Source organism: Podarcis muralis, chromosome 2, assembly GCF_964188315.1.
Source record: "Podarcis muralis chromosome 2, rPodMur119.hap1.1, whole genome shotgun sequence".
Taxonomy (NCBI): domain Eukaryota; kingdom Metazoa; phylum Chordata; class Lepidosauria; order Squamata; family Lacertidae; genus Podarcis; species Podarcis muralis.
The window spans coordinates 15,863,981-15,891,585 of NC_135656.1; the positions used below are offsets into that span (position 1 = coordinate 15,863,981).

The 27,605-nt window shown below is 42.9% G+C and overlaps 2 protein-coding genes across 4 annotated transcripts in view; both read left to right on the top strand.

Moving 5' to 3' along the window:
* The window catches only part of LARP4 (La ribonucleoprotein 4), a 36,917-nt gene extending 22,745 nt beyond the window's left edge, over positions 1–14,172 (top strand). Inside the window, exons 11-16 of the mRNA XM_077923932.1 lie at positions 4,209–4,442; positions 5,041–5,089; positions 6,130–6,288; positions 7,353–7,471; positions 8,704–8,869; positions 9,352–14,172. Coding sequence (XP_077780058.1) covers positions 4,209–4,442; positions 5,041–5,089; positions 6,130–6,288; positions 7,353–7,471; positions 8,704–8,869; positions 9,352–9,693 — 1,069 coding nt within the window. The 3' untranslated portion in view covers positions 9,694–14,172. The remainder of the gene's footprint in view (positions 1–4,208; positions 4,443–5,040; positions 5,090–6,129; positions 6,289–7,352; positions 7,472–8,703; positions 8,870–9,351) is intronic.
* Positions 14,173–18,342: 4,170 nt separating this feature from the next.
* The window catches only part of DIP2B (disco interacting protein 2 homolog B), a 184,910-nt gene continuing 175,647 nt past the window's right edge, over positions 18,343–27,605 (top strand). For all 3 annotated transcript variants that reach the window (XM_028710881.2, XM_077923935.1, XM_077923934.1), the window contains exon 1: positions 18,343–18,744. In XM_028710881.2, coding sequence (XP_028566714.1) covers positions 18,642–18,744 — 103 coding nt within the window. In that variant the 5' untranslated portion in view covers positions 18,343–18,641. The remainder of the gene's footprint in view (positions 18,745–27,605) is intronic.

Consider the following 27,605-nt stretch of genomic DNA (forward strand, 5'->3'; position numbering starts at 1 on the left):
CAGCTGTAAAGATTTGAGTGTAGATATGCTCATTCATAAAAGAAGAAAAAGTCCAGTAAATGGGAACAACTCATAATTACTGAAAATGATAGTGTGCTAGGTTAACACAGTCATTGCTTTCTGTGAGATTTCGTTTGCAAACAGCCTTTGTACACATTTGGGGGAGGCCAAAGTTCAGGGTTGCCAGACAGTATCACTAACAGAAGTTGGACTATGATACAGTAATTTCAGCAACAACGGGACCTGTGCTACTGGTGTTTTAATTTTAACCGAAACTCAATAAAATTTGGTTTGTGCAGGCACTTGGCTTTCTAAAGCCTTCAGTAAGACAGGCTGAGACATTTTGGTATGGACTGAGTTTTAGATGCCTCCAGCATGTGGAACCTACTTTCTGTGGAATTGCTTGTACTAAGTGAAAAGCTGGGGGAAATGTAGAAGATGCTGAGACGTCCTCTTTGTGATTATCAATATCTTTCATATCCTAATTTCTCTTTCATATCCTAACTGGTGTTTCCTGCTTGGCAGGGGATTGGACTCGATGGCCCTTGTGGTCTATTCCAACTCTATGATTCTAATTTACAGTTGCCATAGCTTTGAGATTGACTAGAAAGTTTCAGCGTCTTATGTTTATAATCTAAACCAGAAGATGTTCTGGTTTAGGCAATATGAATGTGTATCTGTCTTTTCCAGCTGTTTTAATATTATTACATGACTATATAGTAAGCTTTTAAAGCTTGGTTTCAGAGCCTTACGAAACTATCTAACCACATTGGAAAATGATTTTCTCCTTACAAAAGTATTTTTGTCAGTGGGCATACATTTTAGGAAAACAAATATATTGGCCTGCCTTAACTATGTCGCGCCCCTCCCCCCCAGCTGAACAAAATATTTCTAATCTTTGAGAATATCCTGTAGGATTAAATCACACCACAGCTTTGGAGATACATGTTCCTCTGAGTAATATTTCTTGACAGATCAGACGGTTGTGCGTTTTTTATTTTATGGCAGCATCGAGAATGAGATGTGGATTCTGAGTATCAGCCCTGTGATGATAAATGTTGCACATGAGAGAAAATGGGCCTAACAATCGAAGTCTGAGCATCTCTTAATATTCTCATACTTTTCTCTCCTGCTGTTTTCTTTCTTTGGCCTCTCTTTCTCTTGCTTAGGCTAAGAATGTGTGCCCTTCTCAATGACAGCTAAGATTATGAGATCTGAGGGCTGGCTCACACTTTGAATCCTGGTTTTAAAAGCTTCATATTTCTATTTAATTGTACTGTGTCTTGGTCATAGCATTATTCTGGAATTTGTAAACTGTTCATTTGGTTATTACTAGTGTGATTTGGATTGTACTACACTGCAATTCTTCAATTTCCTATAAGGAGTCATTTCTCAAAAGAAAAGCTATAGAAGTCTCTGCATTTAGGTCTTAAAGCATTCTGGACCCTCTTGGCAGTTTTTGTTGATGTCCTGTGATGACTTTGATAACCCTCTTGAAATGGGAATGAATGGATTAGCTGATTCCAGTTACTGCAAAAAGAAGAAGTAGTTACCAACTGGTTTCTAAATATATTTCAGACTTTTGCAAACTCATTTGTGACATTTGAAGTTGAATCAGTTTACAGTTTGGGTCAATAAAGAGTTTTTCCATTAAGGATTAGATTTATTAATACTGTGATGCTAAATTGATGGCTGTACACCCCCTCCACTCACAACAGACAGAATAGTTTAGCAGGGTGTGTTCTGCTCAAACCCACCTTACAGTGTTTCCAGCTAATACTGAGTAAGTCTGTTTGGGACCCCCCCCCAAATATATATATATATATATATTTGAGTGTTTTCAAAGAAACTACTTGCGCCTTGATCCCCTAGTGGCAAAGGATTTCTTGGAGTTATTTGCCTCTTGGGCCTTCCTCACAGCGATGCGATTCTTTATTGGGACATGATAATAAATTTATAAATACATTTTTTTTTATACCCCGCCCCTCCTGGTTCAGAAAATACAGTATAAAAGCATGGATGACAAAATTCAAAGTTCAAAAATGAATTTGGGGGAAATCCATCCAATAAACATTTGATAGTCACCAGGGCTAGCTGGCTGAATTAGTCCTACTTGAGCCAGCAAGGAGGCCAGGGGAGAATTTGCTGTGGGGTCCCAGAGCAGGTAATATTCATAAAATGGGAGGGGGAGGAAAGAGAAGGGAAATAAAAGATCAGGCTGAATTCAAATTAAAGGCCAAGCGGAATAGCTCTGTCTTACAGGCCTGGCGAAAGGAGATTAAATCCTGTAGGGCCCTAGTCTCATGGGACAGCATTCCACCAGGTCGGAGCCTTCACTGAAAAGGCCCTGGCCCTGGTGGAAGATAGTCTGACTTCCTTCGGGCCCAGGACCTCTAAACTATGGTTATTCATGGACCTTAAGGTCCTCTGCGGGGCATACCAGGAGAGGCGGTCCCGTAAATACTATGGCCCTAAGCCACAAAGGGCTTTAAAGGTCAAAACCAGCACCTTGAACCATGAGCCTATACTCCACCGGGAGCCAGTGCAACTGGTAAAGCACTGGGTGAATATGCTCCCATGGCAGGGACCCCATGAGCAGCCTCGCTGCAGCATTCTGCACCCGCTGGAGTTTCTGGGACAGTTTCAAGGGCAGCCCCGTGTAGAGCAAATTACAGTAGTCAAGCCTGGAGGTGACCGTTGCATGGATCACTGTGGCCAGATCAGGGTGGGAAAGGTAAGGGACCAACTGCTTAATGCGGGGAAGATGGAGAAATGTCGCCTTAGCTGTTGCTGTAACCTGCTCCTCCATGGAAAAGGCGACTTCAAGGATTACACCCAACGGAAGGCACTGGCACTAATTGGGCCCCCGCAAGAGAAGGGAGTTGGTCCCTCATCCCCATGCCATCCCAACCCAGCCATAGGACCTCTGTCTTTGAAGGATTTAGTTTCAATCGGTTCCCACCAAACCATCCAGCCACAGCCTTCAAGCATCTGGTCAGTGTGTCTGGGGCTGAGTCGGTGTGGCCATCCATCAGCAGATAGAGCTGAGTGTCATCAGCATATTGGTGACAACCCAGCACAGAGCTCTGGACAATCTGGGCAAGGGGGCGCATAAAGATGTTAAAAAGCATTGGGGAGAGGATTGCACCCTGCGGCACTCCACACACCAAGGAGTGGCGCGACGACATCTCCCTCCCTAGCGCCACCCTCTATCCCCGACCAGAGATAAAAAAGCACAGCCATTGTCAGGCTGTGCCCTGTATCCCCAGGTTGGCGAGGCGGTGGTCCAGAAGATCATGATCGACCATATCAAAGGCTGCTGACAAATCTAAGAGAATCAGCAGTCCTAACCCGCTTCAATCCAGTTGTCTAGGGAGATCATCTGTTAGGGCGACCAGAGCTGTCTCGGTCCTGAAACCAGGACGGAAAACGTACTGAAATGGATCTAAAGCCGATGTTTCCTCCAGGAACCTGCCAAGCTGTTCAGCAACCGATCTCTCAATTACCTTACCCAGATACGGAAGATTTGAAACTGGGTGGTAATTGGTTAGATCTAAAGGAACTAATGAAATTTTGTTTAAGAGCTGACACACCACTGCTTCCTTCAAGCTCCCTTGGGAATGTCCCCGTGAAAATAATAATGACTGCATATGGCGATCTTATTTTGCAAGCTGTAAGCTTAGTGTTGACTGGGTATCACATCCATATAGGGAGTCAAAGCATATTGAAACTGAGTGGTGTGTTTTTGTTTTTTTAAAAAAGGGGGAAGTAATTATCTGTTTTAACATGATTAATTGCACCCCCAAAAAGAAAAATTATATGGAGACCCTTATTTTGCCCTATATTTTAATCTCAGAATGGGTGAGGAGAAAGGAAATGGGGGTATGCTCGTTTGAAGGTAGGAAATGAGTGGTTGGATTTTGAGCTGAACCTGAAAAGTGATTAGAGTGATTAAATAGATACACAACTTGACATGCACAAAAAACCATGCTGAGTAAAAAAATAGCCTTGTTTTTGCTTTCAAACATTGTATTCTGTCAATTCACAGTTGTGATGCTGGTGGCCAATGTAGATTTGTATTGTTATTAGGAAAAAATACTACTAGGATTCCTTAGTTCTTAATGTGTTGGTGGCCAGTTTAGTTTGTTGACAGGAGCACCTTTTTGTACTGTTGGGTTAATTTATGTCCCTGTATTTTACATATCCAGCGTGAAGCCTCATTTCCGATTGTCAAGTAGTTCTGAACATTCTGCTGAAGGAACATCCGCAGTCAGTGCTGTGTCCGTAGGAGATGGACAACTTCACAGAGCCAGCTCAAGGAACTTCCAAACGGAACGGCAAGCAAACTCATTGTCAGGACACCAAGATCAAAGCTATTCACCGAAGGATTCTTCTGTTACACAGATAGAGCAAAATGGTGATTATGGCATGAGCCGAGGCAGGTAAGGAATACATCATTTACAGGTGTGCTTTAAGGTTTCTGCCAGCTATATAAAGCTGCATTATAATGAGCTAGATCATTGGTCTATCTAGCCAAGGATGTCTGTGTTGACAGGCAGTAGCTGTTGTCAGGCAGGGGTCTTTCTCAGCGCATCCAGTGCTCTATTTTGTCAGCATTTGAACCTGGGACTATTTTGCTACAGTAAAGTCTCAAAGCTACTCTTAAAACAAAGTTCTACAAACAAATGAAATTCATATAAATGCTGTTCTTAAATTTAAAATTCAAAATCAGCAGACTAAAAGTGAATAATAAGAAAGGAAAATACCCCCTCTCACACATCAAAGATAAACTTTGAGCTAAAGTAGTCCCCAAAACCACCACAATATTAACACTGGTGCTGGAAAGATATTACTGTTAATTCTCTGAGGGAACCTTCTCTCTGCCAGCTCTAGGGTGTCCACAAAACCAGGCAAACTCCAATAAAACACAGGGAATAAAAGATGTGTGGGCATTTAATCATATCAATAAGCTGTTGACAGTTTTAGCAGCTTTTAAAATAGTTAGAAAGTTCATGGAAGCTTCCCTTTGCTTATTTACAGGAGAAACATTTTCAGAGGTCGGAGAAGGCGGGAAGATGACAGACTTGTGGTAAGGTTTTGGGCTTACTAAAAGGAATATTTGTACAGTCATACCTCGGGTTGAAGTTGCTTCAGGTTGAGCGTTTTCGGGTTGCGCTCTGCGGCGACCTGGAAGTAACGGAACGCGGTACTTCTGGGTTTCGCCGCTCGCACATGCACAGACGGTCAAAATGACATCATGCACAGAAGCGGCGAATTGCGGCACGCGCAGACACGGGTTGCGTTCTGCTCTGGATGTGAACGGGGCTCCGGAACGGATCTTGTTTGTATCCAGAGGTAGCACTGTACAGTAAAACAGCCCCTGTGATGGCCCTTCATGTGCCAAAAGAGGTTCTGTCATTTCCAAAATAGTGGCTTGGATCATTCGTCCCTTCTGCCCAAACAGTGACCCTTCTCTTCATTCCCACCTGTATTGCACATAATGGAATTTGATTTCACAGTCATACTGCTCTCAATTTCCATTGAATATATTTTCTTGAAATCTCATTTTGTGTGAATTTCAATAGTACTAGGATATTTTCTCACCGATATAGATCACAGCAATACCTAAATACAAGCACTTGGGACTTCTGAAGAGGATGTTGTGGCTGCTTTTTGCTTCTCCTTTGGTCCTGCGATTGCTGTGCATGAAGTCGTGGCTTGCTTGGTTTAGCATATCGTCTGGACCCAGGCCTGTGGTTTGTCTCCAGACAAACCACAAGCTGTGTAACCACAGTTTGTTCTTAGGCTTACTGGAAGATGCAAATGATGAGCCTGGGTGTGGATGGCAGGCTAAGGCAAATCATGGCATAGCTCACAGCAGTGCAGCAGCAGCACGACTGCAATCTTCTATCCAGGAATCTAATTGCTCATGCTTTCATTGAAAGCCGCAGTCTGATTTAGCATTGCGTGTGAACCCGTTCACTGTATTGCATGAATATGGCTTGCAAGGGTATCTGGATGGAGGGAAGAAGTGTGTTACTCAATTTCTTCTCTGGATTGAATATTGATTGGGTGGGGCATAGTATGTTACTCCTTCACCGTATATTAACATGTTATCTTCTTTTTTAGCGGCCTCCGCCTTCAGCTGAAACTAAGACTTTGACACCAAAGTTTGACTTGCTAGCCTCGAATTTCCCTCCATTGCCTGGCAGCATGATAAAAACACAAGGGGACCCAGTCTTAGAGAGTAGGATGTCGGACGTTGTTAAAGGAATAAGCAAAGAAAAGGTACCTAATCTCAGTGCTTGACCTAATCTCAGAGCAAGAAGGGGAGGTTAGAGTGAGTCTAGTCCTAATCAAGGGCACAGATTGTTAGAAGAGAGCGGGAAGTGGCTGCCTCCCACCAACCTGGCCCCAAAGCCTGTGACCAATAATAAAACAAATGCACCCCTGTCTTGGAATGCTTGCTACACAGTGCATACAGGAGCATACAGGGGTCCATACAGGAGCACTACGTCTAGTGGGTGCTGAATGTCTGGGTGAGAAATCTGAGCCAGGATTATTTCAGCCACCCTTGTAAATAAGCCCACACAGGTTAGTAGCCTGCAAAATGTTTAGTTGCCTGCTTAGGGGCTCACAAAAGAGGGAAGGAGAGTGAAGGTCAGGAGGCCAGTGCCCTGGAAGGTGTCACCAGTGATGCTTGCCCTGGGCCTGCCTTTATTTTTTATACTGAATCAGTGCTAGGTACCTGAGTATAGCCACCATTTAAATATCCCACCATGCCCCTATGTAGCATCGCTTTGGAGCCTGCCACTGCTATCAGCTAAGCCTGCCACAGGGCCCAGTGACAAGAGTTGGAGACCCATTAGATACAAGTTTGCTGAAGGCCCCATCAGACCTGTAACTGGTCCTGTGAAGAGATCTGCCCCCCTCCCCCAGTAGCTTGCTCTAGATTTGTACTGAGTATGGAAATGGCTTGCCTCCTCTGAGGGCATATCTAGTTTTCTATTCTTTGAGCATAGGAGGGACTGAGAGCTCCATCCCTCCTCTGCCAATTCCCTCACTCACCTGCATGCAGTTTGTGGCCACTGTGGCTACCAGGCTAGTGCTTTAAATACAAGACTGAGTTCACCACTGCTATGGCTGCTGGTGTGTGCAGTGCTGGAGTAGACAGGTGCAGCTGCTTTTACAACCTTGTAAAGGATCCATTTTAATGTATGTACTCTGCGGGCTTGATTGAATGACATTCCTATTTTAAAATGTTTGTGTGCCCCTTGTTTGTGGCTGTGACTCATGTGAGTTGTTATCTTAGTCTGTATTGTTGAAAACATCGTTTCTTTTGCTTCCTCTAGGAAAACAAAGAGTTGCCAGCCGATTGTAAAACATCTACTCAGGAAGAGCAGGGCCAGAGTACTGTTCAGCCTGTCGTGAGTGCCAGTTCTCCCTGTGAGATTGATGTTCCTGGATTAAGGTAAGGAGACAAGTGTTAGTTTTAAGTTGCACCTGGAACTATGTAGCTGCATTGAAAGGGAAGGGCAAATATATTTATGTTTGTTTTAGTACTAGAGGCATTTTCTGCCAGCAGGCTGTTCAAAGTGACATGCAATCAATAAAAAGAAAACCAAGGGGGGAAGCAAATTACGGGGCAGCTAGTTAAACAAAAGACAACAGCAAATATCAATAATAGTATGGGTGAAAGTTGCAGCTATACTCAGAATGCCCTGCCCTTTTTCCTTTAATTGATGAATGCTTTGTGTACTCTTCATGTTTGTAAGAAGTAGTTCATGGTGCTGCCTATCTCCTCAGATGTCTGGTAACAGATGATTCTGTTTTAAAAGGTACTGTGCAGTAATCTGGGTCCCCATATTTGGTTATACTGAATATCCTTAAAATAAGTAAACAGTTCTTAAGAGCTCACTTGTGAGTCTTAAGAGCAAGCAGATTAAATGGAGGAACATGGTTGCACTCGGAGCCAGTTCAAACATAATTCTAAGCCAAACAATGACTTGGTGCTGATGAGCTTCTGCAGTGAAGATTGAGACCATAGCACACTTCCGGTTTTGCTCTGTTAACCAAGGAGAATCCGTGGTTTGCTTAGTGTTATGTCTGAATCTGGACTCGTAGTTTGTTTCCCCTAGAGAAGCCACAAGTGGTAAACCCAAGAACCAAGCTTTTGCTACAGCTAGTGGTTTGAAGTGAGACAAATCACGAGCCTGATTTTAGACCTAATACTAAACCAAACCATAGCTTAGTCCTGGGTAGCACTGCCAGACCAGGGGAGGAGAGCGGTGGCTACACCCACATATTTGTGGCCCACCCACATATTGGCTTGTTTTGTGCCAAGCCATTTATTTGGCTTTACGTTCCATGCAAATTGGGCTATTGTATTTTAATGTTTGTCAGACAAATGAATATAAAAACAATGAAAAAAAATGTGTTGCTCATACGACTAGTGCATAACAGAACAAAAAAGGAGCAGGACCTATGATGTTATGATTAATTGTGTGAGAATAGGCTGGCATTGTGTGTGATGATGCGTTCAACATGCACACAGGGAAGGGAGCATATGGAATCTGTGCCCCCTGCCTTTAGATATGTTCCCATACCTGGAAAATGATTGCTTTGGATGCAAGAAATCATTTTCAAGAAGCCCTGCTAGTTCCTGTGCAAGGTGTAATATCAAACTCTCATTGGATTTACCAGTGCCACTCAACCAGATAAGTTGGAAGAGGTCCAAGCGCAGAAAGAGGTTGCAAGCCAGACTTCGCCACCTTCACCTGTGTGCCCCCTCAGTACTGTAAAATCACCTAGGACAAACGCCACTTCATCTACAACCAGTACGAACACGATACCTACTGTGACAGTACAGGTAAGGGTGTCTGCTTTCAGTGGGTTTTCAATGACTTTAATAAACACCTCCAAGCCTTGGGGAATGTGGGAATTTCACCCCAGTATTTGCAGTGAAGGTTTGTGTTCGGATGGAGGGGGCTGTTGACAAAAATACTAAAATAAACTTTTGCATTGACTGAAGAGAAACTACAGTGGTACCTCGGGTTACATACGCTTCAGGTTACAGACTCTGCTAACCCAGAAATATTACCTCAGGTTAAGAACTTTGCTTCAGGATGAGAACAGAAATCGTGCTCTGGCGATGCGGTGGCAGCAGGAGGCCCCATTAGCTAAAGTGGTGGTTCAGGTTAAGAACAGGTTCAGGTTAAGAACGGGCCTCCAGAACGAATTAAGTACTTAACCCAAGGTACCACTGTACTTGGTTTTTATTTTAAAATGCTCTCCAGCATGCTGTCCTTTTGTATTCTGGCACACTAAAACCTTTCTCTTTGACACCCAAAGCAACCCCGGAAGCTCAGCTATGCTGAAGTCTGCCAGAAACCCCCAAAAGAGATGGCTCCAGTTCCTGTTCAGCCGCTTAGGGAGCTGCGTACCAATGTAACCTCTCCTGCCAAAACAGAAGAAAATGGCACCCATGAAAGAGCTGGAGAGAAGGCGTGCGAAAAACCTGAAGGACGGGTTAAGGACTTTGCGGTCTTCAGGGGCAACGGGCCTCCCAAGGGAGCCGCAGGAAAAATCAGGGAACAGAGGCGCCAATGTGGACGTAGGTCTTCTCCTCAGGGAGCGCCTCGGCGTGTTGGCAAGGAACAGTACGTGCCACCACGATCACCAAAGGAAAATTGATCAAACTTTTTATTTAATCATAACTATGGACTAATGAGCAGTAGAGGAGAAACTGGCCAGCTGTGAGAAATTCAAATGTGGGGAAAGCGGACACTGAATTCAAGAGCACAGAGTTTGCGGTGTGAGAGTGCTTGAAGAGGTCCCAATATTCATCTCAAAGTGATATATAAAATGCTGGAGGAATTGAATCAATATAAATATGATAAAAGATTATAATTTTTGTAACTTTTTTTTTGTTTTAATTTGCAGCGGGTTTCCTGCCTGAAGGTAGAGTTTTGGGTTATGAATTAGTTTGTTGGAAATGAGGAACAAATACATACACACGATAGCATGTTCCTCACCTGGAGAAAGAAGAGGCAAAATATTTTTTCCCTTTTTTTTTTCTTTTTTGAAAAGAGCATTTCTGTAAAAGTTATAAATTACTTTTTAAATCTATTTAATGTACGGCTTGTAGGATGATGTGTATGCCATTAATGGCCTTGCATTACAAATCAGCCCCAAAACTGACATGCTTGGTCAGTATGAATGAGTGTAGCCACATACTTGTTATGTCATGATTTAGTCACTGCTGATAACTGAATGTACTACTGTAGTATTTTGTGTTTTGGAAATGTAGTATTTGAACTTACTAATTTTGGTCAGCTTTTAAAACTCTGTTTTACTTTGGATTATACAAACAGCAAGATTAGTAAACGAATAGTGGGCAAGGTTTTAATTTGTACTTGCTTTCCCCCTAATTAGGGATTGCATTATTTTTATTTCCCCCCACTGCTTTAGTATTTTTCTCTAAATCTTTATTACAGAATTATGCACGTCTAGCTGGAATAGTCGTTCCAGTACTGATGCAGGACTAATACATAAAAAGTGCACAGCAGTCCTTTTCTTGGTATCACATTTAATGACCTTGGATTTTCATCTCTTCAGTATGCTTAATTGTGTAGAAGTGAGGCAAGTCAGTTTGAAGTTTGGCCTTGCTATGATACATGGATGGGCCTCTAGAGTGACTTGCATTGATAGATACTGTATATTGAAAAAGCTCTTTCTACTGAAAAAAGCACTTCATACTATACTGGAAATCAGGTTTTGTGTAGAGGGCAGACTTTTAAAACAGCAAGTTTGGTAACCAGGTTTCCTCGGTTTTTTAGAGGTGATAGCCATGGAAACTTCCAAGTTAGTCTGGAGAACATTGGAGAGGATTTTTACATAGCTTTATGTTAATTAGATTAACAACATTGTGTAACGAGCAGTCTGGGTTATAAGCTGGTAACTGTAGTAAGTCATAAAAGGAATAGGAAAGCTACAACAAGTTAAATCTGCCAAATCTGCATGCTAGGGTTCAAAGTTCTGTATTAAAGTGTTAGGGGAAAGTATCTTGCAACAACAAAGTGTACCTTTCTTTAGTCAATAGCAAGTATAACAAATCTAAAGTTGTTAGTTGTGAACACTGGAAAATGCAGTTGCGAGATACTACCACATCCTAGTTTATATATGCTAGTGATAACTTTAAAATGTCAGTGGCAGATAAATAATTTAACTGTGAAAATGTTCATCTTCTGATTTTCTTAGCCAGATAACCCTTGGCAATTTTTACTCAGTAGGCATTCTCTATCAATGGCTTTGAGAACACTCATATCTATTTTTATAAGTATATAAATATATATATAAAGTTAGATTTGTCATTTCTCTAACTTATTATTCAGCTTGGCAATCACTTTTTTATTTGATTGAAAAGTGTATATGTACTTACATAGTTGATATTCTTTTTTTCTATGCATGTTATTAATCATTACTCATTTTAAAGTACATGTGCTGGGTTTGGCAGTCTTTAAATTTACACAAATCATTGATCACATCTGTTAACACAGAAACCCATTTTGGTTTACTCATAATGCTATTTTTGTATGGACATAACCCACAAAAGGTGAAAAATATTTAAAAGTGTTAAGAACGCTGCAAAATGTATAGAAGAGTACTTCAAAAATTCTTTAAGATCATAAATCTAATTACTGCACTTGGATTGGAAAAAAAGGTTGAACTGCGACAGTTATCCTTAGGGTAGACACGTATTGTGACATTACAAACTAAAGATGTATTTGAATTTATAAGAGCCGACAGGAATTCTGGAAATATATATATGGTTGTCTGTCATTCAGAGAGAATGTAGTTGCTTGGAAAGGGGCTAGTCAAAACAAATTACCTGGCAATGTGAGTGTGTGAAACCTAACCCTGCGTTATGTATCCACGTATGGGTAGAATCTTTGTTCAAAAGCAGATCAACTTGAAAGTGTAGCTCTTTGCTTTTTTGGATGTTAAAAAAATAGAGCTCACAATTGCTTTCTTGTGAGTTAAAAATCTTGACCTATGGAAGGGATGTGTTATACACCCTGAGAGAGAGAGAGAGAGAGAGTGTGTGCGTGTGTGCGTGGGCTATGGCTCTTGTGCAATGTATGTGTTAAGTGTGTAAAAACAGCTTTTTCCAGTGTAAAGTTGCTACTCTTGAGGGCTCAATATTTGGTAACTATCAACTCAATTAACATAGCCTCCCCCCCCCCCCAAATCTACTATAAACTTTTAGGTTTAGAGGAAATAACGAAGTAAATGCAACTGTTAAAAAGAGCGCGGACAGTGTGTGCTGTTAACTTTTCTTGCAGTTATTGCATGATTAGAAACTTATCTGGGCTCACTATTGCTCTTGTCCATTCTCAGGCAGTGTCTTAAGTCTCCATCCATCAGTCTTCCCATATTACTTTGGAAACAAGAAACAACATCTTTAGAACTAGATTCACTGCTGGCAATTCTGCTGTTTTATTGTAAGAATGTTGAATGTGGCAGTGCTTGTTTTCTGCATAGTTTTGCATTAAAGTGTTAATGGACAAAGCATTCTTATAGTTACTGGGAAATTGAGGCAGTGAACAACAACATGTGAACCCTTGTCCTTTGTCTATTAAAAAATACTGGATGAATGTAATATATACCGGCATAGCCTGTACTGGTAAAATAACCAAAACAAGCATTTTCATTGTAAATATTGAAACAGTGGAGATGAAGCTGATGTTTGCATTTCATCCATAAAACATCAGTGTCAAAGCTGTCTACCTAAATGCCATTACCTTTCACCTTAAAGGTCAGTAATGGACAGACATGCCTGTTGAGTCTTATCAGTTGAAATAATAATTCATTATAATGGCAAACAGCTTTCAGTTTCCTCAACTCTTATTTGTTGGTGATTTTATGAGTGTTCTGAGTTTTCCTCCTTTCATGGTTTTAGGATTGGTAAATAACTCTGGGTCCTATTATTGTACTTTTGTTCTGGAAGGGAAAAAGGGGGGAGATACTCCGTTGGCATGGAACTTAATATTCCTGCTTTCTTTTCTTTTCTTTGATTTAGCTTGGCAGAAAGTGTGATGCAGATTTAGCAGTAGGTTAAACTAAACCCATCTTACTGACCAGAAGAAAACTTAAAAGATTAAACTGGGGCAGATCAGTAGCAATTAAGTGACTTAAGCAATGCTTTTATTGTAGTAAAATAGCTATGGCCTTACTATTTCATCAATATCGGCTAAATGTCTGAATATGTTCGATCTTTTTACTGTTACCCAAGTGAATATTCACATGAGAAAAAAAAATACCTGCTACATGTGTACAGATTTCAAATTTGTAAAATGCAGCATTATATAGACAAAATGCAACAGAAATGCACTTTGGGTTGGGGGGAGCTTAAACTTTTGTAAATTGTGATTACAACAAATATGCAATAGGTTTTTTTCTTTAACTTTTGATATTTCCTTCTGAAACATAAGATTGTTACCATTAATCTTTAATGGCCTATCATGCTCTTATGTGTGCGTATGTATGTGTGTTTGAGAGAGAGCAGATATTCTTTGTGTGGGTTTCCTTTAGGATGGTACATTTCATTTAAAAAATATTCTTTGGATGAAAGTTAGCTGGGTCTCCAGCCCTGGACTCTGGAAGACATCTGATGAGTGTATTAATGTAGGTTTCAGAGGATATTAAATGGAAACTAATCGGTCTTCAAAGTAACCTGTAACAGCTTCAAGAATTTTATATTTAATAGCTGGAGGGTGTGTGTTTTTTACAGAAGATTGTCATGGATAAAATCCCCCCCTCAAATATATTTCTGATGTAACTGGCTAGTGCACAAATGGTTTCAGTTCTTCAGTCAAAACCACTCAGCTATGTCTCTCCTGGAAAGGTTTGGTTTCTGATATTTATATTCTCACTTTTCTGTGAGACTTCTGTTTAAAAAAGAAGAAGTAGTAATTATCTGGATTCTCTACTTTGTCAGTTTGGTTTATTCCTGTTGTCAAAGCTGTCTAAAACAAAAAATGTGTAAAGTAGGTTCATGCTTAATTGTTAAAATTATACATGTATTTGTATTTGTTTTTGACATTGCCAAGGTGCTATGGGAAACTGAAATAACCGTTAGAAGGAAATAATAAAATCCACCTTAAAAAGACACACATCCTTTGTCCAGATGCTAAATGACTTGGTATGCCGAATAAGTGGAAGACTTATTACTCAAAACCACTAACCGATCAAAACGGAAGGACGGGCAGGAACTATATGCCTGAAGCTAATTGTTGAGAGACTCCTAAATAGGTGGATCTTCAATGCCGTTATGGCAGACAGGCTACTTTGGATGTTGGTTCTTACCCATACGGCTAATTAACTACATCGGGAGTATAGTTTTAGATTGGGAAGGCTAACCTGTGGCGCTCCAGATGGTGTTGCCCCCCAGTCAGCATGGGCAGTGGTTGGGGATTTTGGGAGTTGCAGTCCAAGAACATATGGAGAACCACAAATCTGCGCCCCCCCCCCCCACTATAGAGGACGTATAAGTCAACAGCATTCATTCTTTTAAATTTCACCCTGAAACATAAAGCCAATACTTCAGTTGGCCAGTCTGACCCAGTACAGTGGAAACTATGACTTCTGTCCTCACCGATGTTATTTCACTTTAGTTTTTATCCTGTGTTGTTTTTTTACAATAGAACTACATGTAGTTGGAGCCTCACCAACTACTCAAAATCATTCAGTTTGAAAGGGAGGGCTGTTGCAAAGGAGTGAGGGAACAGTAGGGTGGTTTTTCTGTCTTCCCCAGGAGGGGCAAAAACAACTTGGTGATGGCATGACTTTTCGCACAAAGATTGTAAGAAGAGTTGAGTCACTTCATTCCTCCCTGCTTTGAATTGTGGCGTTTGTAAAATTATGGGAAGTTGGGGGGGGAACCACAGACCTACATCCTATGACAGCCTAAGTGAATATTCCCCACAACTACATGAGATGCTTGTTAGATTTACACTTTTGCTAGTCGTCGCCTGATGATTTATGGAAAAGCAAACTCCATTTGACAACATTCTTTGTGGAACCTCCATTGAAAGGTTTGTGAATGTACTGGCACAGCAGTGATAAACCCGCTGTTTATTTTGTGGGTTGTATAAAACGGCATATATGGGTTTTTCCAGTCTTCACATGCAGAAGGGGATCAGTTTGCCAGTTTTATTGAATTGCTATAAGAAATACACATACCTGAACAAATAATGTATAAAAATTATTATACAATTAAGGTAACATAAGTTGCAAAACTTGGTTATTTGTATTAAAACATTTCCTCAAGTATTTCCATATTTGTTTCCATCATGTACCTTGTCGCAAAGTGTGAAAAGTCTGGGGGAAGCCTCAATTCCTGGCTACATTTTATAGATGAGGATTCATTACCACACAAATTAGCATTGCTTTCAGCCTTACTATGAAAACCAGGAATGGGGAACCTTCATACATAACTGTTTTACAACTTGTCACTTATGTTGGCTGATGGGAACTGGAATTGACACACCTGGAGGACCACAGATTTCCTGTCCTGGAGTAAGCAAAGGAATTTCAAATGAGCAAAGGAATCTAGTTAGCGGTTTGAGATTTAAATGCAGTTTGTGAGTGATTTTGACAATATATTGATACGCACAACGTCGCATATCAACCCGGTCTATTAAAGTGGAATAAAAGATACTTTCTACTCAATCCTGGAGTCCACAAGCACTACTGTGCACTTAAACACCCCAGCTGCTGCTGCTTGCCAAGGCCCCTGCCCCACCCCAAATCAGCTTGCTTTAAACACAAAAAGGTGGTTACAGAGGCATTGATATTTTGACTTTTTGGAGATGAGTGATTATGAGCATTTGCCAGGTTTTTCATGTCCATGACATGTCATAAATTTTCCAAAATGTGTTGGCCGGAAAAGGTTGAGAACAACTTGCTAATCCCTCCCACGTTGCTTACTCAATTCCTGATCAATCATTCCTGTTCTTGAGCATTGTGTTTCTGTGGTAGGCATTGGCCTTACAGCATTGCCAGAAGCGACCTTGACTTCCAGTCAGGTTTCCTGTATGCATGTCACCATTGAGCATGCTGGCTAGAAGGCTGGATCCTGTAGCTGTCGGATGGCCACAGAGTATGAGAGTGCCTGTGGATGTGACCAAGCCAGTGTAGATGTCGCTGCAACAGAAGTGTGAACATTCTGGGAATGTGGGCTTGGGAGAGCACACCTTTTCCCCCCACTGTACTGCCATGTGATGCTCCAAATCTCCTTGACTTTGCACGTATTGAAGATGTTGAGGTGTCACTTCAGGGAGATCAACATGCCCCCGACTCACTTCCATAAAGCAACATGCAAGGCAGACCTTTCATCTTAATATTGGTCATTAGCAATCCCGCCCGGGGCTAAAACAAACTTGAGCTACGCTTGTGGGGTGACCCACTTCAGTGCTTCTAGAGCCCAGACCCTCCAAGTGTCCCTATTTTCCAGGGACCCTTCTGGATTTACAGAAGCCTTCCTAGATTCTGATTTAATCGTGGAATGTCCCGCTTTCCCTCATGACACCCCTATTTTCATCAAATAAATATTGGAGGGTATGGAGTCATGCGATCCTCGAGTCAAGGAGATAACTAGACAACTGTCTAAGAACAGTCCTGTTTACGAACAATTTGGTTTACAAACTCTGCAAAAATGGTAGTAGTGTCCCGGTTTGAGAACTTTACCTCTGTCCAAGAATGGAACCCAAAGGTGCTGGTGGCAGGAAGCCTCATTAGGGAAAGCGTGCCTCTGTTCAGGAACAGTTTCGGTTTAAGAACGGACTTCCGGAATGGATTAAGTTCGTAAACCAAGGTACCACTGTACGTTGGAAGCTGCCCAGAGTGGCTAGAGCAACCCAGTCAGATGTGCGGGGTATTATTAGTGCTTTTTTTCAGGGCTTACTCAAGGGTACACAGTAAAAAGGTAAAGGGACCATTAGATCCAGTCGTGACCGACTCTGGGGTTGCAGCGCTCATCTCGCTTTATTGGCCAAGGGAGCCGGCGTACAGCTTCCGGGTTATGTGGCCAGCATGATTAAGCCGCTTCTGGCAAACCAGAGCAGCGCACGGAAACACCGTTTACCTTCCTGGCGGAGTGGTACCTATTTATCTACTTGGCACTTTGACGTGCTTTCGAAGTGCTAGGTGGGCAGGAGCTGGGACCGAGAAATGGGAGCTCACCCTGTCGTGGGGATTCGAACCACCGGCGGCAAGTCCTAGGCTCTGTGGTTTAACCCACAGCGCCACCCGCATCTATTTTTTGTTGCTGTTAAAAAGTTTAGCTCTTACTGTAACAACTTCATGGTGATTACCAGCACCTATTTTTCTAGAAAAAAGCTCCTCCTCCTCCTCCTCTTCTTCCTAGTGCTTTTTCTCAGGGGGTTACTCAACGGCATGCAGTACCAGAACCTATTTTTTGTTGTTGTTACAGTAGGAGCCAAACTTTTTAACAACTTGTATTTTTCTAGAAAAATGCACTTCTTGAATAGGACGTCCTTATTTTCATTGGCGACGTGGGTGGCGCTGTGGGTAAAAGCCTCAGCGCCTAGGGCTTGCCGATCGAAAGGTCAGCTGTTCGAATCCCCGCGGCGGGGTGCGCTCCCGCTGCTCGGTCCCAGCGCCTGCCAACCTAGCAGTTCGAAAGCACCCCTGGGTGCAAGTAGATAAATAGGGACTGCTTACTAGCGGGAAGGTAAACGGCGTTTCCGTGTGCGGATCTGTCTTGCCAGAGCAGCGATGTCACGTTGGCCACGTGACCCGGAAGTGTCTCCGGACAGCGCTGGCCCCCGGCCTCTTGAGTGAGATGGGCGCACAACCCTAGAGTCTGGCAAGACTGGCCCGTACGGTATAGTATACCTTTACTATTTTCATTGGAGAAATGTTGGAGGCATAGGAGCCATCTTCTGGGGGCTCTGGGGACTTTGACGCCCCCATAAAATATATGAAGGGGTCCGACTGACCACCCCCTAAAAAACAAGTTGATGGCATTCCCATTGAAACTTTGCACTGCGTCACGTGGACGATGGTACCCCAATATTTTACATCAAGTTGGGAGAATATGGAATCTTCTGGAAATGCCTCACAAGCGCCATACCAATGCTAAGCGCTTTCTTCAGAAGGGAAGTATGGCCCGAGCCAACGCTATCGCGGCGCCGTGCGCTTGTCCGAGGCGGCCAGCGGAGGTCGCCCGCGGCCTAGCTAGCCGTGGCGCCTTCGACGGCTAGGCCTAGCCCTGCCTGAGGCGGCGCTCGTTCGGTTCGCGCGGTGGTGGCGGCGCCGCTGCTGCTGCTGCTGCTGCCGGAGCCCGGGCTGGGCCTGCCCGCCTCCCGCCTTTCTCATGTGACCTAGCCGGGGCTCAGCTCGGCTGCGGGGAGGAGGACGAGGCGGCGGCGCTCGGAGGCGAAGCGGGCGGAGGAGGAGGAGAGCGGAGGAGGAGGAGGAGGATCACGGCCATGGCGGCGGGCGCCGTTGCTTGGCGCGGCGGGATCCGGAGCCCTCAGCGCTGAGGGGAGGAAGGAGGAGGAGCCGCCGCCGCTGCTGCCGCCGCCGCCGGAGTCGGCCACTTTTCCCTCCCCATCATGGCTGAGCCGCCAGGCGGTAACGGCGCCGTGTCTCCGCCGGCCAGCTTGCCCCGGGAGGTGCGCGAGCAGCTCGCCGAGCTGGAGCTGGAGCTCTCGGAAGGTGAGCCTCTTCTTTCCAGGGCGGGAACGGAGAGAGGGCGAAAGGGGATCGGAGCCCTTCTCCCCTTCCCTTCCCTTCCCTTCCCTTCCCTTCCCTTCCCACTCCTGGCACCTTTCCATCGATCGCCCCCTGTTTGGCTAAGCAGAGGGCATTTCCCCCCTTCGGTTTTGGGGGCAGTGATGGTGGTGGTGGCGGAGGCGAAGGAGGAAGGAGAAGAGGGCCTTTTCTCTCCTTTTCCTAATCCTGCGCTCTTTGCAACCTCCCGTTTCCCCCTTCTCTAGATAATGGCGTTTTCTTCCTCGTTTAGGGTTAGCATGGAGCTGTTAGAGAGGGTGCAAACGAGCCTTTGGGTTTCTTAATTCTTCTTAAGTGTGTGCGTGCGTGTGCTTTTCTTTTTTTTTATTGGCTTCCAACTACAATCCAATAATAATAGCCTCGTTGTAGCAATACCAGTTTATAATACAATTGTTATTATCAGTAGTTCAAATATCGAATTTTATCATTTAGATAAGGTGGTCCCCCCCCCCCACGTGCTAGAATTGATGGCTTGGTTATTTGCTATATTTCTGCATTCCAAAATGTTACTAGTTTCCATACATTCTGGTCATCATCATAATCCCTTATACAACAACTGCAATATTAATAACTTCTGTTTGTGTTGACACAATAAATGATTTATAAAATTGCAAGTGAGGAACTCAAACTATATCCTTGGTCTTCCTATATGTGGCAATTATTCTGTCTATGGTGTTTCTTACTGTTGTGCTTCCCATTTTCTGCTCCTTTTCTTTATTTCTGTGTGTGTGAGAGAGAGAGATTTCCATTTTCTGCTCCTTTACTTCTGCTCCTTTGCCTTCCCTTAGTCTGTATTAATTTTCCGAAGGCACACAAGAGATTTCCTCCTTCTTCATTCCCTTCCCTTCCCCCCCATCCGCACTCACATGCCCCCTGTGTGACTTCATTGTGAGTTGAAGCTTGCACCTTAGCACTTACATTGTTAAGTTCTCTTTCTTTGCAGTCCCTTTGCCACTGTTAGTCAGTGGAAATGGGTAGGCCGCTACCTCATTGCCACCTTGCTCATACTGTAATCCGTTGGGGTGCAGAAGCGTCTCTGAATCTTCCCTGGCTTGTGGTAGATGCTGGTCTTGGTGACATCTGCAAATGCACAAAGCTAAACATTGTATTGAGCTGTGGGGGTTCCCTGTAGCCCGTTGCTCAGCCTTATAGCATGTATGGGTTGTTGCTGCACTTTATGTACTTCTCCCTGGTTGTTTAAAATACTGCATGCATTGTGCAAATGATACCCACATTAGGGGTAGGGTGGCATCCCTTCTGACTCCTCAGCAGTGTGCCTGTCAGTGAGCATCACTGAAGTGTGGGGAGAGTGTGACTGAGCTGATGGGGCTTGGATCCTTTATTGTAATATAAAATCCCCCACCCACCCTTCTGTTACACACTTATCTGTCATCTGGCCTTCTTCTGATTTGCTACTTTCCACCAAGCCTGACAGTTCAGTAGGTATGGGGAAAAAATCTGTGTTTGCTTAAAATACTTGTTTAGAAATATTTCCATGGCTCTGTCCTTTGAAAAGGGGCTACGAGAGCTGTCTTGGAGTAGTAAATCTCCCCTTTTTCAAATGCCCTTGGGTAGCTTGAGTGAGAGAGAGCTCTAAGCCTTTCATACAGTTCGAGGGAAGAGACTGACCTGATGCTCACTCTCTCCCCCCCCCCTTGCCCTTTATATCATGTAAATGTACCAATTTTAATGTGTTTCTGTAGATGGTTTCCTCTTCTGTTTAGTTCCCTGTCATCTTATGGGTTTTAATAGCTCCTTCAAGGAAAAAATCAACTGCTTTTTATGAGGTGTACATGTGGGTGAGGAGTCTCGGATAACAATGAGGGGTGGGGGAGCATAATGTATTTTCCATGTGACCTGTGCAAGCTGTTTCATGCAGCTGTAATCAGTTAACAGAAAGTTCCTGTTTATGCTAAAAACAAAACCTTAAATTGTGTTTGAGCCATAAATGGCACATTTCCTCTTTTCTTTTCTGTGGTTGCATTTTTTTTTTAGTCTCCATGTTGAGCTTTCTGCACACTGGCTGTTAAGCTATTGTCCTCAGTTTTCTTGAAAATGACGCCCATAGATGGTTTTTGCAGAACAGAAGACACTGTGTGTTGAAGTTGAGAGAAAAGGACTGACTCTGCATAGGGGGAGGAATAAGAGATGTCATTTTTACAGGGTATACATTCTCTCTCTCTGGTGTAACATTAGGGATTATGTCTACAGGGCATTTTTAGGGGGGGGGGATCAGTTGCCAGCCCCTTTTGTGTACATCCTTTGCTTTTTTATCATGAATGCATTGTGAGTTATTTCAGAAGAGGAATTATTTGCGAATTATCTTACCGGGGATAAGTTACTTGGGTTTGCAACCAAAGAGCTACATTGATTAGATCAAGGGCTTGTACTTGCATAGTAGAATTTTTGATTTTCAGCAACAGACATAACCAATGATATCATAAAAAAACTGCTTTTGTTTTGCTCCTTTGCATCTTTTTTGTCATTCATAATATGACTGCTTAAGGAAACACAAAGTGCACTTGCAAACACTGAAAAAAATGAATGGTTGTTTGAATCTTGGCCACAGAAACTTAAGAGATGAGCACTTGAAATGTCATATAGTGTATGGTGAGAATATGGTCTAGATGCCCTCATACCATAACATCTCTACTTCACGGTATATACCTACCTAACTGGAGTAATGAGATTAGTCAGTTGCCTGTCCTGCACTACAGACTAGTCAATTGTCTGTTCTGGATGTGGTTACACTTCCTCTGAAGGAGCAGACTAGAAGTTTGGGAGTACTTGTAATCACTAGTACAACAGTAACATCTATTACTGGCTAATTATGCTGCCTATATGCTTCTGGGCCAAATTTAAGATTTTTATTTTTTAGTTCAAAGCCTTATATATCAGATATCGTAGGTATTTCTATGTGAGTTACTCAGAAACCGAGCTCTATTTCTGTACAATTAATTTGCTCTTTACATGTAGAATCACATTCTCCACATGCTGGATCATGATCAGTAAAACCATGGAAGAATATTCCACAGTCCTGTTCTGCTCTGCCTTGTTAAGCAAGCCTTTTTCTGATCTGTAAACACACTGTATTAGTAAGATTTTCTGGCAGAAGTTCTATGAATAGACAATTCACAAGAAGCAGCATATGCATCTTTTAAAAGTGGTGTTGCTGTTCCTTTCATTGATCACTTTGGGGTTTTTTCTCATTAAGAAATTAGTAGGAAATTTGTGTTATGTTAAGTCTTAGTTTAGGACCCTATTCATCAATGTACTTACCACAACAGGCTTCCTTGGAGGCTTCAGGCCTTTAAAGGTCACTCTTAGCTACTTTGATATGTCACTTTGTAGCACACAAAATTTCTGGAGGGGATTTTAGTCCAGTTTCTAGGGAAGTTCATAAAAAAATGTAAGAGTATAGCTTGTTATTATGTCTGCTGTTAAGTTTTGGTGAATGTTGATGATATGAAGTAATGACAGAGAATGTCCTCTTAGGCCCTTTTGAGAGAATTGTAAATTGCTGAATTTACTGGCGCTTGTAACTGCTGGGAAGACATTTTTATATTTTCTGCAGCATGTGTCATTTTACCCTAGGCTTAAAAAAACTCAACTATTTCTACACGGTTCAACCTATACTGTTCTATGTTTTTAGGAAATCCTGCATTGTTTATGCAGCATCTGAATCTGATACGATTTGAAGCTGCAGCTCTGATCACTGCAGTACTTTTTCAGCATTGCCCAGCAAGAATACTAATTTATTATGAAAATGTGTTTGTGTAGGGATGTGTGTGCATGTGCAAATAATGTTACCTGCATGCCTTGCGTTTTAGTACATATTAGTACTTCTCGGACTGTCGCATTGACAGTCACATGCTGTTGGCTTGTGATAGGTTCAAAATCTATCCTGTTTGAGTGTACACTCGATTTGTTCTTTAACTCACATTAGGAGTATCTATACTTCAGTTTTAAACCAGTCAAATAAAACAGTCCCTTTCCTTTTCTAGGAAGCTCTGACAGGAGAGCTGGAGATTTCTACCACGGAATTTCAGCACCTCTAGCAAACTACAATTCCTAGGATTCTTTGAGGAAGCCATGATAGTTAAAGTGGTGCAAACCCACTGAAATCTAACAGGAACACCCCCCTCCAAAAACAAATCATCTTGCAAAATCTGCTCAGGAGTATTGGGTCACCTTCTGGAGCAGATTTGGAGGGGGAGGGGAAGAGAAAGAGGAATCATATGGTACAAGCCCAATAAATATTTTGCTCAGTAGGTTTGCATTAGATATAACCACCAAGAAGGGTCTTTTTCTGATTAGTTATTTATCAGTTACTGATGCCTATTTGAAGATGCTTTAACATGTATCTGGCCTCTGCTGTGTCAACTAAACACCTCTTGGTATCATTGTAGGCAATGATGTATTTAAATTTCACAAGGAATAAATTGACTTGCTTCAATTTGTCATGTTATGAAAATGGGTGCAGATGAAAATACATTAATATGGCATAGATTTTTGTCCAGTGGCAGCCAGCTATTTAAGGACATAAGGGGGTTCCTGCTGGATCAGAGGTTTACCCAGTTCAGCATCATCTTCCCTTGTTGGCCAACCAGATGCTAAGCAATTCTGGCTTAAAAGAAATGCCCATTTCATAACAAATGTCGACGCTCAGAACCCCTTCCACCCAATAAAAGGCAGCTCTGTGCCTGCCACTGAACCAATAAACCAAAAAATAACCCAAAAACTCATTGTGTGTGCGTGTGCGCGTGCATGCAGGTTTCACCAATTGGGAGGGGTAGACAGCCTTGACAGAAACCAAACTGTCCAGGCTTGCAGCTATCACTACAACTTTTACATAATGCACTGCAGAGGTGCCAGCTTCTGAAGGAGATTGTGGGGGCCGATATTGTGTGGCGCATGATAGCAGGATGTTGGAGGAGCACATCTACGTTCTCTGCACTATGCGTAATTTTATAAACCTCTGTCATATGCACTTCTTCCCCCCCCCTCAAAAAAGCCTAATATCTTTTACTGTGAGGCCGTGTGGCCCCACTCCACTGGTGCTTTGAGCTATGCCACTTTTATCTATCATTGAAAATTGTTAGTTGAGATACAAATAGCCCAAATGAAAAATAATAAAAGGAGACGATATAATAGCACCCATCCCAGATGGAGGGTGGTAGGCCTGTGGTAGCAGGCTGTATCTCCAAGAAGTGCCTGGGATGTGGTACTGGTATAGAGATGACCACCCAGCACAATGTCCACTACAGGAGAAAAATGGTGGGTTACATTCCATCTTCCTTCTGTGCAGATTAAAAGGAATATTTTCACCTAGTTTTGTCCCCAGTTACCTCCCTTTTTTTCCATGGTGAGGTAATTTGTTTACTTTGTGGGTGTTCCCAGCTAGGACTTTGAATAGGCTATGATAGCAGCCACCTGCCTCTCATTTCATTTCTAAAAAGGAGAAGGGGTGCTAGACTGTGATGGGATTGTTAAAAAACAACAAAACCTCTAAGCTGTTTTCTTATCTGGAGATCCAGAAGTTTAGGAGTGAGGAAAAACTGGATTCCCAGCTGCTTTATATTTTTATCACAAGTGATTTGCTTGATCTTATGGGGACTAGATATGGGGACGCAGGTGGCGCTGTGGGTTAAAGCCTCAGCACCTAGGACTTGCCGATCGAAAGGTCGGCGGTTCGAATCCCTGTGGCGGGGTGCGCTCCTGTTGTTCGGTCCCAGCGCCTGCCAACCTAGCAGTTCGAAAGCACCTTCGTGTGCAAGTAGATAAATAGGGACCGCTTACCAGCGGGAAGGTAAACGGTGTTCGGTGTGCTGCGCTGGCTTGCCAGAGCAGCGATGTCACGCTGGCCACGTGACCCGGAAGTGTCTGCGGACAGCGCTGGCTCCCGGCCTATAGAGTGAGATGAGCGCACAACCCTAGAGTCTGGCAAGACTGGCCCGTACGGGCAGGGGTACCTTTACCTTTACCTTTATGGGGACTAGATAGGTTTCTGCTTCCAGTTCTGTTAGAATTATTGGACCCAAATCAACAAGGTTGAGGCCCTGTGTGCTTCTCCCCAACCACCCCAACTATGAAATAATTGCTTGTAGCATACATTTTTTTTTAAATCCCAGACTCTCTGTCTGTCTGTCCTCATATGTGTTTGACCGGATTTCTGTTTATACATGCTGTGATAGCTGAAACTTGTGCCCTATTGAGGAAAAAATACTGGGTCCCATGTCCACAAAATATGAAGCCTAGTTAGACATGATGGCAGCAGGCCTGTGTTTTAGTCCTCGCTCATCACAGATTTTGTATGAAGCTGGGGAACGGAGCTGAAACTTTTCCCAATTTTCCCCAGCTGTTTTTGTCCCAAAGAGGCTCTCTGACTTAAAGCAACTTGCTGAGAGAAAAGCAATAGCAAGAGAGAGAGGCTGAGCTCACTCTGAACCTCCCACCCTACCCCAAAGTGCTTTGTATTAGAGATTCCCCCTTCTCCCACATCCTTCTCTACTTCATTGGGAATTGCAGGACTTGAGTTGGCGCCTGGGGTCATTGGGAGTCTGCAAAGAACCGACTGTTTTGGTCATGCTAAATAGATGTCGTATGTGGTAAGCAAAAGACTCAAATGTCTTAAGTGAAAGGGTAATGAAAGTGGATGGGATTTATACCCTCTTGCACTGTGGGTTAAACCACAGAGCCTAGGACTTGCCAATCAGAAGGTCGGTGGTTCGAATCCCCGCGACGGGGTGAGCTCCCGTTGCTTTGTCCCTGCTCCTGCCAACCTAGCAGTTCAAAAGCAAGTCAAAGTGCAAGTAGATAAATAGGATAAATTTATCCAGCGGGAAGGTAAACAGCGTTTCCATGCGCTGCTCTGGTTTGCCAGAAGCGGCTTAGTCATGCTGGCCACATGACCTGGAAGCTGCACACCGGCTCCCTCGGCCAATATAGTGAGATGAGCACCGCAACCCCAGTGTCGGTCACGACTGGACCTAACGGTCAGGGGTCCCTTTACCTTTACCTTTTAAACCTGTTTAGTAGGCACATTCACATGAGCAAAAGCTGGACATTGTTAAGTACTTCTGTAGACCTTACTTAGGATGCAGCGCTGTACCGTTAACATTTGTGTTAAGTACAGTGTGAGTCATGTGGCTGGTATCCTGTTGTTTTGGTTTGGGATCTGCAATGCCTTGTAAATCCCCAATGACTGCAGAGGAAGCAGTAGTCCTAGTTGTCTTCTCTATAGGAGGAGAACCACATTGCCTTGGAGAGTGTTCTGTCAATGTGCCCATGAAAAGTGAGTTTTGGTGCTTCTTGGGTGCATGTTCTTCCATGAAGCAGGATAGCCATCTCTGCTGCACCTGTTGCTCCAACAACTTTACTTGAGATGTTAATGGTTGCAAAACATGAGATAAACATTTTAAAAATCTTTTGCTAATTTTGTTTGCAACTTTTGCGATATTGGCTGCTGTTTTCCTTCTGAGCGTATTCTCCCTTTGTGGTTCCTTTTCTCCTCCCTGTAACTCCCTGTAAGCACCCAGTAATACTAACAGTGAGAAATGCTTTGTATTTTCTGGTCTGTTTTTAACAAGCTAATGTCTTTAACCTGTGTGCACAGTATTGATTTTTTCCCCCTTCTTTGTTTTCCCTTCCAGTTCAGTTAAGAATGAGACAGGTTTCATGTTTCTGCTTTCCTCTCAGCCAGCAGCTGAAATGTAGTGTTGGCAACCACTCTGGGATGCCTCACCTGAAATGGAGAAATAAAATAAAAATAAAACCAGTATTTCCCTCCTTGTGTTGTGCTCCTTGGGTCCAGTCAGTATCAACTACAAAACATTATTAGTTGTAGAATATGCCACTGCCAGAGCTGTATGTACTCTGTGCTAAACAAATTAACAATCTCCATCCAGGAGAAATACGGCACTTGTGGGGGAAACCAAACTGTACAGGCTGTATAAATTATGTAAATCTGCATAATTTATTTTATTGTGCATAATTCTCATTTTCAGACCATTGACAGGCAAAGCACAATGCAGGGCAATATAAAAAGGGAGAAAGCAAAAGGCAATACAACCATGCCTCAGTCTCTGGTGCAATGCTACTCATATTTACTTGGAAGTAAGTACCACTGCGTTCCATTAGTTTATTTCCATGTAAGTGTGACTAGGATTGCAGTCTCAGTTTGGCATCTCTCTGGCTTCTGAGATTTTAGTTGGCATTGTCCATACATTTTCTCTAAGCATATCTACACATCTCTAAGGACTGGAAAGTTTAAGAATAAATAAATGTGAGCTGATACTCTTAAGAATCTGAATTCTGCATCCAGTCCCATATTTTGTGGCTTTTGCAGAATGTGGACCTACACAGAGAGCTGTCCTGAGCGAGATTAGAATATGTCCAGTTTCTTTTTTCTCATAACTGTACTGACCACTTTGGTGTAGTAGCCAATCTGCAGGGTGATTTTATAAAGCACAGTATCCTTAACCTGTCCTGACAACATGTGAAGTCAGAAAAGTGTTACCTTCTTTGGCAAAGTATTGGGTGCAGGTCCAAGCAGAAATCAGCCTCCTCCCATGCCACACTCCTTTTTCTGGAGTGGCCTAATAGCAAGAAAAGAATGTGTTACATGTTCTTAACATTTCTGAGGCCAATATGTTTTCCCCTCATTATGTAGTGTGTTTCTTTTTGAAAGGTGAATTGACTATCAGCTTTAGGGTGCTTGTTGGCTTTACACCTAGTGGCAGGAAAGGAGTCTGCTAGATTTACAACATGTAAATCATGGGTAGGCA